The 18,050-nt window shown below is 36.1% G+C and overlaps 1 protein-coding gene across 17 annotated transcripts in view; it reads left to right on the top strand.

Moving 5' to 3' along the window:
- The window catches only part of PAM (peptidylglycine alpha-amidating monooxygenase), a 286,781-nt gene that overhangs the window by 211,669 nt on the left and 57,062 nt on the right, over positions 1-18,050 (top strand). For all 17 annotated transcript variants that reach the window (XM_078447685.2, XM_078447682.2, XM_078447671.2 and 14 more), the window contains 4 exons: positions 248-324; positions 656-759; positions 8,197-8,381; positions 9,452-9,520. In XM_078447685.2, coding sequence (XP_078303811.1) covers positions 248-324; positions 656-759; positions 8,197-8,381; positions 9,452-9,520 — 435 coding nt within the window. The remainder of the gene's footprint in view (positions 1-247; positions 325-655; positions 760-8,196; positions 8,382-9,451; positions 9,521-18,050) is intronic.

The raw sequence follows: 18,050 nt of genomic DNA, 5'->3' as shown, positions 1-18,050 counted from the left end.
CATTGTGCTTGCTAATGCTATAAATGTACAATGTAAATTATATTTGACCTTAAGTCTGTTTCTATGAGAGATGTTGTTGCATCATACCTTGAAATTCTATATTTTTTTCATATCTTTTCATTAAAATACCTAGCGTTTGGGGTTCTGACAATATTCAGATTTTATTTTGAAAAAGGAAAGCAAGTAATGCCTTTTATTTTTCTAATACTTTATGATATTATATGATTCTAATTTATGTTCATTACAGGTAAGGTTGTGAGTGGGTATAGAGTAAGAAATGGACAGTGGACACTGATTGGACGCCAGAGCCCCCAGCTGCCACAGGTGTGTAGAAACTAGTTTAATTTTGAGAGAAAAAATGTTAATCAGCAGATAATAATTTTAGAAACCCTCATAGAATCCTTGTGAATGTCTCTAGAATCCTAGCGTCTCTAAATCTACCATTATTCTGTATCTAAGCTGTGTGTAACTGCGTTTTTTACAACTTCCAACTTGATGGTTTCTCTTAACATTTCTAAACAGACGATGAAGCGTGTGTCTGCATGTGTGTGTCTTCATCCTTTCTACCCAGGGCGTGCCAAGCCTCACATTATTAAAGCATGCAGTTCTGGGGTTTATTGGTAATATTAATGAATTGTGTTTATCTTCTTGGCAGGCTTTCTATCCTGTGGAACACCCAGTAGATGTTAGTTTTGGTGACTTATTGGCAGCAAGATGTGTATTCACTGGCGAAGGAAGGACAGAAGCCACGCACATTGGGTATGGTTTTGCAAATTTCGCTATTTAAAAGTGTTTTATTGGGGCAAGGCATGATTATAAGTGACATTTATCTTTGTGGCTGAATCACAGACTTTCTCCTATCATGAGCAATTATAATAAATTATATATAGCCTTTTCTCATTTTAGAACTGAGTGATGAGGATAAACTCCAGACCATGTGCTTATTTTTTTATGCTTGCCTTCCTCCTTTTTATTCAAAGCCTTCCATATCACACCTCCATATATTATACTTGTCACAAGAGTGTATATTACTTCCTCAGGCTCATTTAATGAAGAAAAACATAATGGAAAATGAAATTTCTTTCTCAAGTGTCCTTTTGCCCTATGTTAAAATTTAGGTAAATATATAGCTTCCACATTTGGTGGTGTCCATTAATTACTCAGAACTGTGATTTTTTTCTGCCTGCTAAAACTTCTATGTATTCATTGTTTTCCAGTTGTTTAGTCAACCAAATGAGAATAATAATATGTAGCACTTTTCTAAAAGAGAACATTGGACTTTAAACAGTTTTTAAATATTGAGCCTCTTTGAAAGAAGTATATTTTTTATAACACTAAGTAAAATTTTCAAAGCACTATAAACTCTTTCAAAAAAGGTTTGCCTAAATTAAAAATGAAAGATAAAGGCCCTTATCATAGTTTTTTGTTGTTTTGTTTTCTTTTGTTTTGTTTTTGCCAGAAAAGAACCAAGGAGCCTTCTTTCCATGTTAAACTAGGTTATAAAATATTTACTGATGCCACCTGGAAGCTGGAATTTTAAACTACTTGTCTTTGATCAAAGAGAATTTATAGAAAGTAGGCACCTGAAAATATGCACTAGATGTACTAATGATGATTCTTACAATGACAACACCAGCTATTGGTTGTCAGGGGAAAGGGAAAAGATGCTGAAGCAAGTAAAAGGAAAAAAAGGCATTTGAGACAGTGGAGTAGGATTTTTTATCCCTCTCTAAGATGATTTTTATATTAATAAACATCAATTTTAAGGCTAAAGATAGAACAAACAGAAAAAAATTATCGTTATATTAAACAAGAAGTTTCTAAGAGTTTTGCTTTTGAATAAATTTTTTAAGTTTGGGAGTCTTGAGGAAAATAGCAAAATTACTGAATCGCATGAATGGTAAGTAAGAAAAGCCTTGACAAAGTAGACAAAATTAGATGTGAAGGAAAGAATTAGACATTTACTTCTCACGTGAAGTAATAGGAGTCACAGGGTATTGATCAGCTATTTTCCACTCCTGTTAGCGTAGGCCTCCACAGCTTTACTTAAGTACCATTGGTGATTTTATTAACCTTTGAAATAGGTAAACAAAGTAAGAAAAAAATCCCTTTCAACACATTCTGTGTATTAGTGTACAAGTTCAAGTGTGGAATAGGTAGAAATTTTTGCTGAGAGCCCCCTTAGCAATTTGGAAGGACTTATAACTTTGACCAAATTATATCCTTTGAGTGTCCTCTGTGAGGCAGTATCCAACATAAAAATTAGTAACTTGTTAATAGTGCCAAAATGAGAGGCCAAAGTAATCTCAGGAAGGCTCTTTCATTTTTCGGAGTTCAGAACTAATTCCAAATAATTCTAGTTTTTTTAAAAATATGCATTTTGCTTGGGGCACCTGGGTTGCTCAGTCGGTTGAGAGTCCAATTCTTGATTTCAGCTCAGGTCATGATCTCACGGTCATAGGATTGAGCACTGCATCAGGCTCCATGCTGGGCGTTGAGCCTGCTTGAGATCTCTCTCTCTTGCACGTGCACACACACTTTCTCTCTGTCTAAATAAATAAGTAAATAAATAATAAAATAATACCCTAAAATGACTGTACATCCCATGTGGGCTAAAGGGAATGCCATTTTGAAATATAAATGATAATAGAGGGAAATTACAGGAAATTAAGTTATGGGATGAGCCCATATTCGGAATATTTAATTTATATTAAGAAAGCAATTTTTCCCAGTGAGATGATAAACTGATAAGACAGGCTTGAATAAAATTTGAATATGAATAATAATTCTCATAACAACACATGGTATTCCTATAGCACTAATATGCATTTTAGTTTTAGAAAGGTTATAGCATCAATGCATTCATTTTGTAAAATAATGGATACTACTTCCATAGGGTAGTATAGAATTACAGTTGAGAATGTAAAAAGTAAAAAAAGAAAACCAGTATTTTATGAATCTGTTAAATGATACTCTGTAAAGTTCCTCTCCCTTTTCTCCCTTCCTGCCTAACTCCCAACCCACATACATGAACATGCACTCCCTCTGGGCACAGGTGTGAGCCATGAGCAGGAAGCCTACTAAGATGCAAGCCCACTTACCTGCAGGTCATATGGGGCTAGGAGATGTCCCTCCATGTCCTGGAAGAACCACCTGCATCAAATGTTTAACTTTCTTCTTCTGCAGCCACCTGGAAATTAGGTTTTACGGGGAAATTCTATCAGTGACCTACCAGGATTTTCAGCTGAGTATTCTTCCACCCAATCTGAGCTTAAGTTTGTAGTAAGCTAAAAATCTTAGGACTGGAGAAAATTTTGCCTGAGTGGAACAATGATAGTTAAAAGGCTTTTAAAAAGCACTTTTTAAAAATAGGGACTGATATTTTCATAGCAGGGACTCAACAGAAAATACAACCATTAAAAAATGGTGGATTTGGGGGGGGGGGTGGTGCCTGGGTGACTCAGTCAGTTAAGCGTCCGACTCAATTTCAGCTCAGGTCATGACCTCACGGTTCCTAGGATCAAGCCCCATGTCAGGCTTTTTGCTTATGGCATGGAGCCTGCTTGGGATTCTCTCTCTCCCTCTCTCTGCCCCTCCGTGCTTTCTCTTTCTCTCTCTTAAAATAAATAAACATTTTCGAAAAAACAAGGGGATTTGGGGGCATCTGGGTGGCTTAGTCAGCTGAGCATCTGACTCTTGGTTTTGGCCCAGGTCATGATCTCGCATTTTGTGGGTTCACACCCCGCATTGGGCTCTGCGCTGACAGTGCACAGCCTGCTTGGGATTCTCTCTCTCTGCCCCTCCCTGGCTTGCTTTCTCTGTGTCTCTCAAAATGAATAAATAAGCTTAAAAAAAATTGATGGATTTAAAATAAGACGTATTAATTTACTTAATGGTAATATTTTTTAACCTAGATATATTAAATTTCTTTTTAAATAGTAAATATGAACATGTCTTAGACAAAGTTGCACCGATGTATATACTGGCAACATAGTACTACCTAATTTATGTAAAAGCAGTATTTTGTGGCTGACTGCAGTACATATTTTATATTCAATATGAGACTTCTCTAAATTCGTTTCTAACATTTAGTCAAGTTTAAACAAACCAAAAAAGAATTTTATTAAGTCAGTTAATTAAGCTAATTAAGTCAGTTAATTTCCCAGAAAGTTTATATGCTAAATTTTTAAATTGACTCTTGAGAATTGGTAGATAATATTTACCTATTTGGTCATTTTTCTTGGTCGTATTTTTCATTTGGAACCAGTTATTTCATGTACATATGAGAATGTCTGATGGATATTCATAGATATCAAATACAATACTTTAATCAACATTTTAAAGTGTATTATATGCAAAGATAAAGGTATATGATCAATAACTCCTTAATGTATAAGTTTAAAAGCACCATGAAACCCCTTATGAAACAATCCGAAGTTTTGAAAATTAAGGTTTTTTTTAACGTTTATTTATTTAAAAAAATTTTTTTTAACGTTTTATTTATTTTTGAGACAGAGAGAGAGCATGAACGGGGGAGGGACAGAGAGAGGGAGACACAGAATCGCAAGCAGGCTCCAGGATCTGAGCCATCAGCCCAGAGCCCGACGCGGGGCTCTAACCCACGGACCTCGAGATCGTGACCTGAGCTGAAGTCGGACGCTTAACCCGACTGAGCCACCCAGGCGCCCCCGTTTATTTATTTTTGAGACAGAGAGAGACAGAGCATGAACGGGGGAGGGTCAGAGAGAGGGAGACACAGAATCTGAAACAGGCTCCAGGCTCTGAGCTGTCAGCACAGAGCCCGACACGGGGCTCGAACTCACGGACCGTGAGATCATGACCTGAGCCGAAGTCGGACGCTTAACCGACTGAGCCACCCAGGCGCCCCATGAAAATGAAGTTCTTTAAAGTGTTCATATTTCTTTCCAAAATTAGTATTTCCCATCATTCTTTTTTTTTTTTTTAATGGGATTAGGGCTGAGGGCATGATCAATGGAAGGAGTATCAGAGTCACAGTGTACAACAAGATTTGGGTTTCTTTAAAATGGGACATTTGAGAATATTTTGTACTTTCTTAAACCTCTATTACATATGTTTATATGAAATAATATATTTTACTAAAACCTTCACAGAACATAGATGATAAATAGGTAGATAGATAAATAGATAGCTATAAATATTTTTCTGGAATGCCTTAGACCAAGTTCATAAAATTAACCTGACTCAGCAGTATGATATATTAGGGGTAACTGGTTATGCCATAACAAGTTGTAAACATTTATTAAAATAGATTATTCATTCTTTCCTTCAACAAATATTTATTGAGGACTTAACAATTTTCAGGTTCATCACACTTTGTCAGATTGAGAGCTAGCTGATATAAAAAGTAGTAATCACATAAGCACTTTATTTTGTTTGATGAAAGACCTGCACCACTGTAATTTTGGAATACAGCTGGTACTAGGAGGCATTGTTCAGGGAATCACATTGGCATTAGGAAATGCATAAAGGGCTATTCAACAGAGCCAGGGCCTACGTGTGAACACAGCCTCCCAACATACTTTCTCATGTTAATAGTCATTAGGTTGACAGAGTTGAATTGCACGTGTTGTTCTTTATGGAAAATAAGGGTAGATGTGTCAGAATTCTCCCTTAGGAATACAGAAAGCAGTTTGATTTTTTTTTAAGTTTATTTATTTATTTTTGGGGGGGAGCATGCACACTCATTTGCATGTGAGCAGGGGAGGGGCAGAGAGAGGGAGAGAGAGAATCCCAAGCAGGCTCCGTGCTGTAGCACAGAGCCGACACGGGGCTCGATTTTACAAACCTGGAGATCATGACCTGAGCCAGAATCAAGAGTTGATGTTTAACCAAAAGCAGTTTGATTTAACGTCATATTTTTTTATTACTGTTGAGTGGAAGAAAGAAGGATGTGGAATAAAATAGGCAAATTAGTTTGCTGATATTAAGGGTGTCTTGAGTCCTAACCCATTTAAGAAGTGATAGTTTCCCTGTCAGATAGGAACTCAGAGTTACCTCAACTACAAGTTCAGTTATGGATGGAAAGGAATAAAGTATGACTCTTTTCTTTCTCTTTAGCTCTTTAATGACATTTTCTGTATGACAGCAAAGATTCTTAAGTTATTTGGCCAGCTCAATTTTGTATCATAAAATCGGTATCTTAAAAAAACTATATTGGTGAGCAGATTATGCTATCTCACAGGCATGTGTTTAGAGATGAACATGGGCATGATGTTCCCATACAGGTAAAATATGGGAGGATCTGTCCATGGATTGGTTGCAAGTTTCATTTATTACTATATAAATTTATTAAGATTTTACTTTCACTAATTGGAGAAGCATACATGATTATTTTGCTTTCCCTCTCTGCATGATGATTCAAGGTCTCCTAAACTAGAGCCACATCTTGAATTTCTTCTCCCTCATCTCTGTCCCTTGATCTATATATTTTACTTCCTTTTGAACAGGGGAAGGGTAGATAATATGGTGAGAGGTTCTGGTTTTATTACTTTGACACCAGCCATTTCTTTTATAGCGCATAGTTTTCTGACCAACTCCAGCAATGTTAAAATGGAATTCTTAGGAATGGTGTTTTGACACATGAAGATCTGTGTAGTGAACAGGTGTTTGTTTGGGATTGCACCTCACCATTTGCTTATATTTCACGGGAGAAGCAATTACACTGACAGGTATCAGATTCAGAGAATGAGAAGCCAAATGACTTTTAAAGCATGAAAAGTGCTTCCCATGGCAGGGATTCATTCCTCTGGTCTCTCAGGGGCTTTACATTTTCAGACCTTACAAAAACTACATCCCTGTTTTGAAAAAAAAAATTTTTCCTTCCCTTGCTGATGTCATTCTGTTGCTATGGAGAGGAAGAGAGTGCCACATGACATTGCTGGAAAAATCACCACTGACGTATTTTTGTAGAGCAAATAGTCCACTTCATAGCTTGTTTTTTATTAGCAGAGGCTTGCTAAAAATTGTCAGAACACCAAAAAGGAAACATTCATCTGCGCAAACTACCTTGGAAATGAAAGTCTCATGATGGTGTACCAAAATAATTCCCTCCTAATAGTAATGCAGAGAATGAAATACATGATAACCCACATGAAAGAAAGAAGAAAACATGTTTTAAACTACTAGGCATAACTTATATTATTTGGAACTTTTATCTTGGAAATGTCTATCCCACTGTTTTATTTTATTTATTTATTTTAAGTTTATTTATTTATTTTGAGAGAGAGAGAGAGAGCGTGCACGAGCATGTGTAAGCAGGGAAGGGTTGGAGAGAAAAACAGAGAGAGAGAATCCCAAGCGCGCTCCATACTGTCAGCAAAGAGCCCAACATGAGGCTCAACCTCACAAACTGTGAAATCATGACCTGATCCAAAACCAAGAATCGGACACTTAACTGACTGAGCCACCCACACACCCATCATCACACTGTTTTAAAATCTATTTTTAATATTGAGTCTTTCAGTTGTTCAGTGCTGCCCCATGGAGGTCTGAGTCTTTAGAAGAGCTTAGGATTGCTTTCATTTTGTATCACTCCTGAGGCTCCCTTTTCTTCCCTGGTGTAGAAGCCAAGGTGCCAGTTCAGGTTTCAGGGATACATTTATGATGTCTTAGGGTCAGTACATGACTCTCCGTTCATGTGACCATGAGGAAGAAGGCAGTTACCCAAAGCAAGATCCTAGACTCTCAGGGTTAAATGGAAGAAGGCATTTTTGAAGGCTTGTAAATAATATATGACATTCCTGTTAAAGTGTCCTGAATTTTACCGTTATTAAATGAATAATTAAGATTTTTCTGTCAGAAAAGTACTTTGCCCAATCTCTGAGTTTTAGCAAATGGAAGAAGGGCTAAAGAATAAAAGGACTTAAAAGAGGAAAGAATGGCTGCTTAAATGCCATTTCCATCTGCCGTACTTGGTACTGCATGGAGTGAGTGCGAATGGATACTCCATTATGAAGTGGAGATAGGCCTTTGACACTGTGCTTTAGATACTAAAAACTGTGATGGGCTTTAATGAAAGCTATAAAATAAGTGCACAATATTTCCACCTCTGAACCCATTGCTGGCAGATTTACTGGTTGTGTTTTTCTTGCATTAAGAACGTGTTTTATGTGAATGGCTGATTTGTTATGTCTTTTTTTTTTTTTTTGCTTGCAGTGGCACATCTAGTGATGAAATGTGCAACTTATACATTATGTATTACATGGAAGCTAGGCATGCAGTCTCTTTCATGACCTGCACGCAGAATGTAGCTCCAGATATGTTCAGAACCATACCACCGGAGGCCAATATTCCAATTCCTGTGCAGTCTGATATGGTTATGATGCATGGACATCACAAAGGTAAAATGGGTATTAATTTACAGTACAATATGATTTCATATTTTATATTTTCTTGCATATCACACTTGACTGTATGATTAATATTTAAAATCACCCTCCTCCTGTCACAATCACTTGTACACACAATCCAATTCCCACTTTCCCTTCTTTTGTAACCTGTCGTCCCTCCTGACATGTCCCCATCAAAACAGTTAAAGTGAAAAATCTCAACTGGTGATGAAACAGATTAATTTGGGGGCTAATTCCAGAAATGTACCTCTTTTTTTCATTCAATTCATGTTTTCTAGTTTCCCCATTTGATTCCTTCCATAGCAAGTAATGACTTATGTAATTTATGAATTTATACACCATGTTCTGAAGAGTGCTTCAGTTTGCCAATGAAAATGGTGATTGTCTCCAACCATACCCTAAATTATCTATTTTAATGGGCCTCCTCAAGCAAAGAAGAGTTTGTGATTTATGAGGCATTTCTAATCTTGGCCTTTTTGGTCTCATTCTCAGAATTGTTGATGAACTTGCTCTTCCTCTGCAAAATGATCATACTGATTGTCATTTTGTTAGTTTAAAATTGCAAAACCCACACCCTGTTTTATTGGATGAAGTATGCTGAGACTTCATTGAGTTTTACAAGTTCAATCTTGTAAAGGTGCCAGAGCACCTTCTTATGTCTTTCTATTAGAAATTTTATGAATGAAGTTTACATAGCAATTAGGTCACTTATTAAGATCTTAATATATTTATAGAATGTGCCTTAAAATGTTCTTAAAATATCCTTAAAATTTCAGTAAGTTCAATTTTTAAAATTATAAGCAGTTTTATTAATGCATTTTTAGTTTGGTATCATGTATGTATTACTGAAAGGGTAGTTGATTTAATTATTAAGTCAGAAATCTTCTTCTTAATTGGTGGTTACACTGGAGATTTTTGCAAATTAAATTCTTAATGCTATTGTTTTTATGAAACATAAGACCCTGAAAATATTTTTATGTTGACAGCATATTTCCAATAAGCTATTTAAAGTATATGATATATCCCACAAATTTATGCTCAGTTTTTTTGATCCTTTACAGAAACAGAGAACAAAGATAAGACTTCCTTACAACAGCAGCCAAAAGGAGAAGAAGAAGTGTTAGAACAGGGTATGTATGCATAGTTTTATAACTTGGCCTATAAAAGTGTTCATACTCCAATTGGGCAGCCAAATCTTAAAGTTACTAAGATATTTTAGGTCTTACCAGCCTCGATCCCTGTGTATTGCTGTGTTTATATAATATATAATTCATGAGAAAATGGTCAATTGTTGTACTTTAGCTTTGAAAGTAAAATTCCTTGATGTGATAATTTGGACCTATCAGATATTTCTTTGTTTTGGTTTACTTAATATTGTATCTTTTATATATAGCGCAAATATAATTGTTAGAAACATTCATTGGGCAGCATTTTAAACTTGAAAGGACTTTACCATTTAAAATCTTGTGTATTTTGTATGGTATGTTCATTGACTGTATTTAAGATAAATTAGGACTTAAACTTGCATCTGGCCTCTCTTAAGTCTTCTCTGCCTTCAGTAAGGTAGGTGGGATTACCAACTTAGGCATTTATAGTTTTATATTAAATTGCCATCTGATGAATCAGGAGAGCATCCTTCTTCCTCTGATCCATTTATTTGAAGCTGTAATACTTGGTCCTTGCATGTCATACACTGCGTATCTTGGCACTGAAAAATATTTTCCTCAATTTTTTCTTACTAGTTGTTTCAAAGATGATACTTTGTGTTATGTGTTGGAGTATGTTATCTTATCAAGTCTTTTTGGCCTAGATAGGATATATTTTAAAACATTAATGTTAATGCAAACATACTTCTTAGGACAACATAAAGTGTACAGGAAATAGATATTTTCTATTGGCAACAGACAGAAATTTCTCACTCTTTGGATATTGTAAACCACTATTGGAATTCTTCAGAATGTATCTAGGAGGTCTAGGACAAAGATAACACTCTTGCATTAAGAGTATTTGCAAAATTAAAGAATACAGACTTTTTAAAAGGAAACATGCACTCTGAAAGGGAAATAAGGTAAACCGTAATAGAAATGTTTTTTCAGTTATATAGAGTATGTTCCATAGCATCTCATTCCAACAAAATGGCCTTTGGGAAAAATAAAATAGGACTTTAGCTCAAAGTTGTTGGTACTTTTCTGCTGAGTCAAAAAAAGGGAGATGATGTTATACTAAATGGCTCATACTAAACTATTGAGTATGATTTAAATTAGCTAAATTTATCAATCCTTTGTGTATAATTGTAAGGAAGTTAGTAATTATAACCTAAATATGGTAGTAGTAGTAATAGTGTTTGCTATAATTGTACTGAAATTTGATCAGACTTAAAATGAATCATTTCAGTTTTGATAATGAACACACTGTTTGGAATATATGTCTTTGAAATAACTTGAGTCATCTTAGCATACTCTTCCAAATAGTAACATACGTGATACAGTATGGAATGAGACCATCATTTAGTAGATGTGTCTAATAAAAAGGTAAGTTTCTATGGAAACTTAGGCAGGGCTGTGTTTTTCTTTTCAAGTTTGTTGAGTTGATCAAGAGAGACACTGAAACTTCTGAAAGGTTAGAAACCCAAAAGTTTCACTAGGTGAAGAACCTTAAATGTCAAGTTTAACCTGTTCTTTTCAAATAAGATTTAGGACGGGTCTATCACTTACGCCTAAAAACCAAATTCTTTAAAACACTTTCATGTTTTGCCAGTCATTTACACATCTGATAGCATACATATAATATTAAGAAGTTTAAATATATCCAAAGACTTACTGATTCCAGAGAAGAATTCCACGGACACAGAAGAAATTATTTTCTTATAGTTAGTGCTTTATTCTACTTACGAATAAAAGTTCTGTAAAGTTATTTCACTTGAGAAGAAAAAATATTCTTCTGACTGAATTTTCATACTACCGAAAATGGGCTATGGCATTCACATGTTGACATTAGTGGGTCCATCAAAATGTCACCTCCCAGGTTATTTGAAGACAGATACCTAACCAAAAACCATTCAATGTCCATTGTAGCCTATATATTATTCTACAGGCCTTTGGGGACCACCAGCCTGTAAGTTAGAGAATATAAAGGTATGCCAAATGCATATTTGTACACATAGTCCATTTGATTCGCTAATGAGGTCAATCTGTCTCCTTGCGCTACACGTGGTGAATCTACTCATTACTGAGAGAGTAAGTACCCCATTCTTCTGAAAGATATTGATTTGCACAAAATGTGTATTTGTATTCATTCCCTGAGTTGATAGATTGATCAGGGCTCTAATTATTCAGATAAATTATGCCACATCTGCTGATTTTAAAGTAAACCCTCCAACTCAACCTCCTGCCTTATTTTGGTGCTCTGGACAAAACAATTTATGTTCAGGTACTCCTCCAGGTTGTACTGATTCTTTTAATATTTTAAATCCCTAATAAATAAAAGCCATGAATCATTTCAGTTGTGCTAGCCACAAGTTAACAGACAGCATCTATGTTGGTCACACAGAGGATGTCAGATCCCCAATGGAAATAGAACACTTGTGGAGCAGGAAAGAAAAGACCCCAAATGTCAGAAAGGCAAGTTCTATACCCATCAGTAGCTAAATAATAGAGATAGTTCTTCCTGGAGAATACAAACAATATTATTTTTACTTCCTATCTTAATACATTGGAAAGCATACAGGAAGATAAAGGTCAAGATATATAATAAATGCTCCATTGGAAAGAAGGGATGACTTTTATTAAGGTAGTAAAAAAAGAGAGAGAGAGAGAGAAGTATTCATATGCTATAGGCTGAAAAAAAAATGTAGCTCTGTCACATTATTTATCTGATACTCTGTTTCTCCAGAAGGAATAGAAGTGGGGTGTTTTTGAAATTCGAATCACTGAAATTGCTAGCTATTAATTTTTGTCAGGATATTAACCTTGATTGGAAATTTTACTAGAGTTTGAAAGAGACAGCTCAGATCTATGAATCTATGTAGTACTGCCCAGCCTATGCTTACAAACACGCTTACCTTCTGCAGTATCCTTGTATATATTTGCTTCCTGTAGAACAAAATTTGGTGTAAGGCAAATGTATCTCAGACCTTATCTCAAAAGATGTAATTATGAAGACATCAGAAGAGCCTCATTGTATGACAGCTTTACCTATCAGGTTGTCCTGGATCGTACAACAATGAGACACATTTTAGTGAAGCTTTAATTAAGTCTGTGGGAGGGCGGTGGGGGCGGTTAAAACATAATGTTTATTTGACTGAGTTGTTAAATAATATTCATTTAAAAAAATATGGAATTTAAGGAAAAGTATAAAGAATCACATAAAAATCATCCATTATCCCCAGAAATATGGATGTATATGGACATCTTTGTGTGAAATATATATTATATATACATTATTTTAATAATGTTTAGATCATATATGCACAGTTTGTCTCCTTTTTTTAAAATATTATATCTTGAATATTTCTTCCAACTACAGAAATCACTAGCAAGCATGATTTTTAATGCCTGCATAGTATGTGTATATTCCTACCTATACTGCTTTGAAAATAGCCTGTTTGCCTGTAGGTGAGTTAATCTGTTAATGAGTTGATTGTGTCTGCCTCCAAGCAGAAAAACACTAATAGGTATTCAAAATGAACTGAAATGTTACTGTCCTTTGAAAACACTGTAAGTGAGGAATCACCTATATCTGTAATAAGTACAGTCAGCTAAACAGTACGACTCAATTAGACATTGATTCTGAGTGGAGAAAATGAATCCCAGGAGACTTCAGAATGAAAGGGTGGTGTTGAGGTTTCCCAGAGCAGACACATGAACATATCCTTTACTCATATCTTATGGTTGGCACTTTTAGGAAAGTAAAGTGTGTTTTGTAATTTCTCTATATTTCTTATGCGTATGACTTCTCATATACGTTCGCTCTACCTGTGGTACAACCTGAGCTTTCTTTCAACATTGTTTGGGTGAGGAGCTTGGGCTGAAACAAGGAAGCTTACCAGCTTCAAGCAAGCATCAATGCAACTACTATTAGGCGTGCTGATTTTGAGTGTTTCTCTCGTTTATAATTCAAAGTGTAAAGTGCAGTATTGAAATTCTGCATTGAATTCTGCATTCTGCAATGAAATTCTGAACATTGAAATTCAGTGTTAGTTGTATTGTGAAGATTTGATGTCTTAAAAAAAAATCATGGCAGAATTGAAAGTCAAAATCTACAATGCCAGTTGTCCTTGTTATTATACATTATGCTCTAGACAGCATTGCTTTTGCTGCAGAAAGGGCCTTTTAACATGTTTCACTCGGTTTTCTCCAAACTCTTCTCATTGTAGTCTTTGTGCCCTCATATAATCAATCTTTCTACCCAAAGGTCAGCATGAGTGACTATATTCCCAAGGCAGGGAGAATATGACAAAAATACAATTTGTAGAGGGAAAACACTCCATGACCCCAGATAGTTAAAGGTCTTCAGACACCTTCTGTGAAACAGAATAATTTCACCCTGGTTTTATGCTAACAAAAATGAATTACCATTGGCATGTTTTATCAAATAAGCAGAATCAAGGGAACAAGGTTTCAAGTTTAAAAGACAATAGTCTACTGCAAAAGCTTGTTAAGGTGACAGTTGGTAAACCATTTATAGAGGAGTGGAGCAAAGTCCGGGCTTAATCACACAATTTGTATTTCTTTGCTTTATTCAAAATAGAATACTTCATTCATCCCTTAATAAAGTCCAAATGGTTTTAGTAGCATCTTCTTGGCTAATTCTAAGCGCCCTCAGTGCCACTTTGCTGTTTGAAAGAAGTTACAATTCTTGTTTGTATTCCTATTCGCTAAAAATTTATTGGTTTGTTATGATTTATGAGCAGCTCACAAGTCTTTACATATTGAACTCATCTATCAAACGCAATTCTAAATACCCCCCAAGGCTCTGGGAAGCTGAGTGGATGCTGTTTTGAATTGGTTTCCTAATAGCAGAATAGGCAGATGAGAATGATCATTTATCACACAGTTGTGCTTTCTGATACAGATCTGTGTGCATGGTAGTTGCAGAAGCCATCATCTGCTAACTTCTCCTTTTTTATATTTGTCTCATTTTCTTAGGAAAAGGTGCAGGGAGAAGCTCATTTCTGATTGTTCAATTCAGTAGAAGGAAAAAATAATAAAGTTCACTTCTTTTGAGATCCTTGAGCTGTCATCATGATCATGCTTTATTTCTTTAAGGCTAGTGGGATAAATGTTAGTGTTAAGTAAGTGCTGAATAAACCAAATCAACTAACCAGAAAGGAAAATCAACTATGACTGAGTTACAAACCAAAAATATTAAAATCTGAAAAGAAATGCTTTTATTTCTCCATTCCTCATATCTCTGTCATTAATCAGTTACATTGCACATTGCAATCTCACTAGCTTAGTTACTTGGCATATTTTGTCAGGGGTTAAACGCTGAGGAACATCCTATTTACTTTCCATGTACCATAGAAATGACAGAGCAATAACGAGCGTTATTTGGTTTGGGTAATGAAGTACTAGTGGTATGTGTGGGAAATAGGACTTCATAATCTGAAGATTACCACGATGTTTCTGATTATTTTTTTAAATGCCTCCACAATTAAGATTTTTCGCTGTCTAGGAGTGCCTGGGTGGCTCAGTTGGTTAAGTGGCTGACTCTCGATTTCCACTCAGGTCATGATCTCACGTCAAGAGATCAAGTCCCACGTTGGGCTCTGTGCCGACAGCACTTTGGAGCCTGCTTGGGATTCTTTCTCAAAAATAAATAAATAAGCTTTAAAAAAATATATTCTTAAAGATTTTTTACACTGTCTAAAAGTAGAGATACTTATTTTTTTTCCAATAATTTTAAAGCATTTTATTAAAAAAAAAACTCATGGGGCAATTTTTCAATGTATGTTTTTATTTCAGTTTGATCTCACTATATTCCTGAAGGTAAGCCAGAAAAATTTTCATGTTGATGGCAGGGAATGCGAATGGTCCCTACTAAAGAAAAAAGGCCCACTGAGTCATGAAGTAGTTAATGCAAGCATACAACTTAACACATTGGGAGTTTAATTGGTAGTGTTTTAGATTTTCTTCTACTATGCTGTGTACTTTTTCCTGGCACATTAGCTGCTAGCACAGTTATGTTTTCCAAATCCAGACCCACTCAGCCAAATGACATAAAAGAACTAGAACATTTGTGCATTCTATAAGAATCAAAGCTTGAGTGAGAAAAAAATAAATGGACTCACTGCAGCCTAAAATCATCAAAGAAATATTTTTATTTCTACTGATGCAGAGGCAAAGGGTGACATTTTTAACAAATTATTATTCATCCCATAATAATTTACTGGGTAGCTGCTGTGACAGGAATAGTACTAATCACTGGAAATACGACAATGTGTAAGAAATGAGAGATTTTTAATGTTTCCATAAAAAATCACATTTATCCCTTGCCACTTGTCCCTTCTCAGATAATTTTTTTTTTTTTTTTTTTCAACGTTTTTTTATTTATTTTTGGGACAGAGAGAGACAGAGCATGAACGGGGGAGGGGCAGAGAGAGAGGGAGACACAGAATCGGAAACAGGCTCCAGGCTCCGAGCCATCAGCCCAGAGCCTGACGCGGGGCTCGAACTCACGGACCGCGAGATCGTGACCTGGCTGAAGTCGGACGCTTAACCGACTGCGCCACCCAGGCGCCCCCCTTCTCAGATAATTTAAATGTACCATTTTTTTAAGAAAATCTTAGAGAGTTTGATCATACTACACATAAGGTATATTAGAAGTGGGAAGTGAAAACTATTGAAGAGAACAGAAAACCCTCCTACTTTTTCAAACCAAAGGTAGCCAGTCATTATTCTTTAGGCCAGCTTTGTCAAATTACTATGGTATGGAGGTATTAACTAGTTTACAAGCATCTTATGTTATGATGTGGAGAAGGCAGGCCAGCAAAGGACAAAAAGAAACTTGTTCAGTTAAAGAGCACACCTGGCACAAAGCTCAGAAGACGGTTCATTTAAATAGAAAAACAAATATGGTAAGATTGACAGGTCTGAGGTAAATTCACAGGAGTTTATTAGCCACTATAGGGAAAAAAAAAAAAAGTGGAACCTGGATCCAGTATAGTCATCAGTTAGAAGGTGTGCCCTTAATACAGGTTACTCCTTCAAATCCCAGTTCACCTTCCTACCAGATGTGCAGGTTTGTACTGTACCGTTGATTTCCTCATCTCAACTGAAGACAGTAAGTATTTTGTAGAGATGAAATGTGTTAAATCATATACAGCAACTCAGCAAAGCAACTAGGTAATGCAAAGCTCACAAAAAAATTTAGCTATTACTATTGTCATGTGCAGTTTATAAAGTACTTGTTTATCCTCTTATCTCTGTCAACAATAGGTAGGGTAACTGTACATCCCAGTTTTGCCAGAATTGTCCCATTTTATACCTAGTATAAATTTTACCATTACCCTTTTTCTTCTCAAATATGTCCCAGTTTGGGAAAGAAATTATATGGTCATCTTAGCAGTGGGAGCCAGAATAAAATTAGAGAGTACCCCTGAGAAGTATATAGATTGACAGAGCCGAGAAAAAGGTGGGGCATAAGCAAGGACTGTCCAGGGAAGCAGGCTACCATGAATCAGAAGTCAGTTCCACAGAGGTAGAACAGCTTTAATACCACTACAGACAGATTTTGATGTTGAAGGCAGGGATGAAAATCCATTCTGAGGAAGGAGGGGAAGAGTCTTTAAGCACGCCAATCAGATGATAAGAATCCCAAATGAGTCCTGGTGGTAGGGAGGGAAAAAATGATGTTGACATATCAGCATTGATGAATCAGTTGATTCACTGGTGAGAGAAGGACGAATCCAGTTTTCTGGATTGATGGACCCAAAACATGCTTCATCATCAAGACAGATACTATAAAAAGATAAAGTATGGGGAGGAGATTAAGAGCTCAGTTTAGGACAGGTTGAGTTCAAAATTCCTATGAAACAGACGTCTAGGTGGAAATTTCCACAGGGTGGTTTTATAAATCAATTTGGTATTAGGAGAGCTCCAGATATGAGGGTCATTTGTCTGGAGGCAGCAACTTAAGCCTTGTGAATGGCTGATATTTCTCAGCAGGAAGAGGCCTTAGCCAGCGGAGAGAAAGGATGCCAGGGACAGACCTCAGAAAACAACATTTTCATATGTTGGGGAGAGGAATATGAGAAAACAAAGGTGACAGGTAGAGGGGATCTAGAAAGAACAATGTTATAAGCAGAGAGTTTCTGAAGGGACTTTTCAGCAGTGCTGCATGCCGCTGATAGGTTAAGATGGCTGTGGCAACTAAGAGCTCTTGAGCAACTCATGTGAAAGTCATACAGGGATGAATGAAGAAGTGGAATCAGATGCCTTTGGCTTGGGAAGGAGAGAGGATGTTGTGAGCAAGGATGAAGTAGCCTTGCACGGTCCAATATGGTAGGCGCTAGCCACATGTGGTTATTTAAATTGGGGTATAAATTAATTAAAAGTAAAATTAAAAACTAAACTCCTCAATCACATTAGCCACATTACAAGTTCTCAGTAGCCCCACGTGTCTAGTGGCGTCATGTTGGGCAGCACAGGAACAGGGTAT

This window comes from Panthera onca, chromosome A1 (genome assembly GCF_046562875.1).
Source record: "Panthera onca isolate mPanOnc1 chromosome A1, mPanOnc1 haplotype 2, whole genome shotgun sequence".
Classification (NCBI taxonomy): domain Eukaryota; kingdom Metazoa; phylum Chordata; class Mammalia; order Carnivora; family Felidae; genus Panthera; species Panthera onca.
This window is presented reverse-complemented; position numbering and strand designations above follow the sequence as displayed.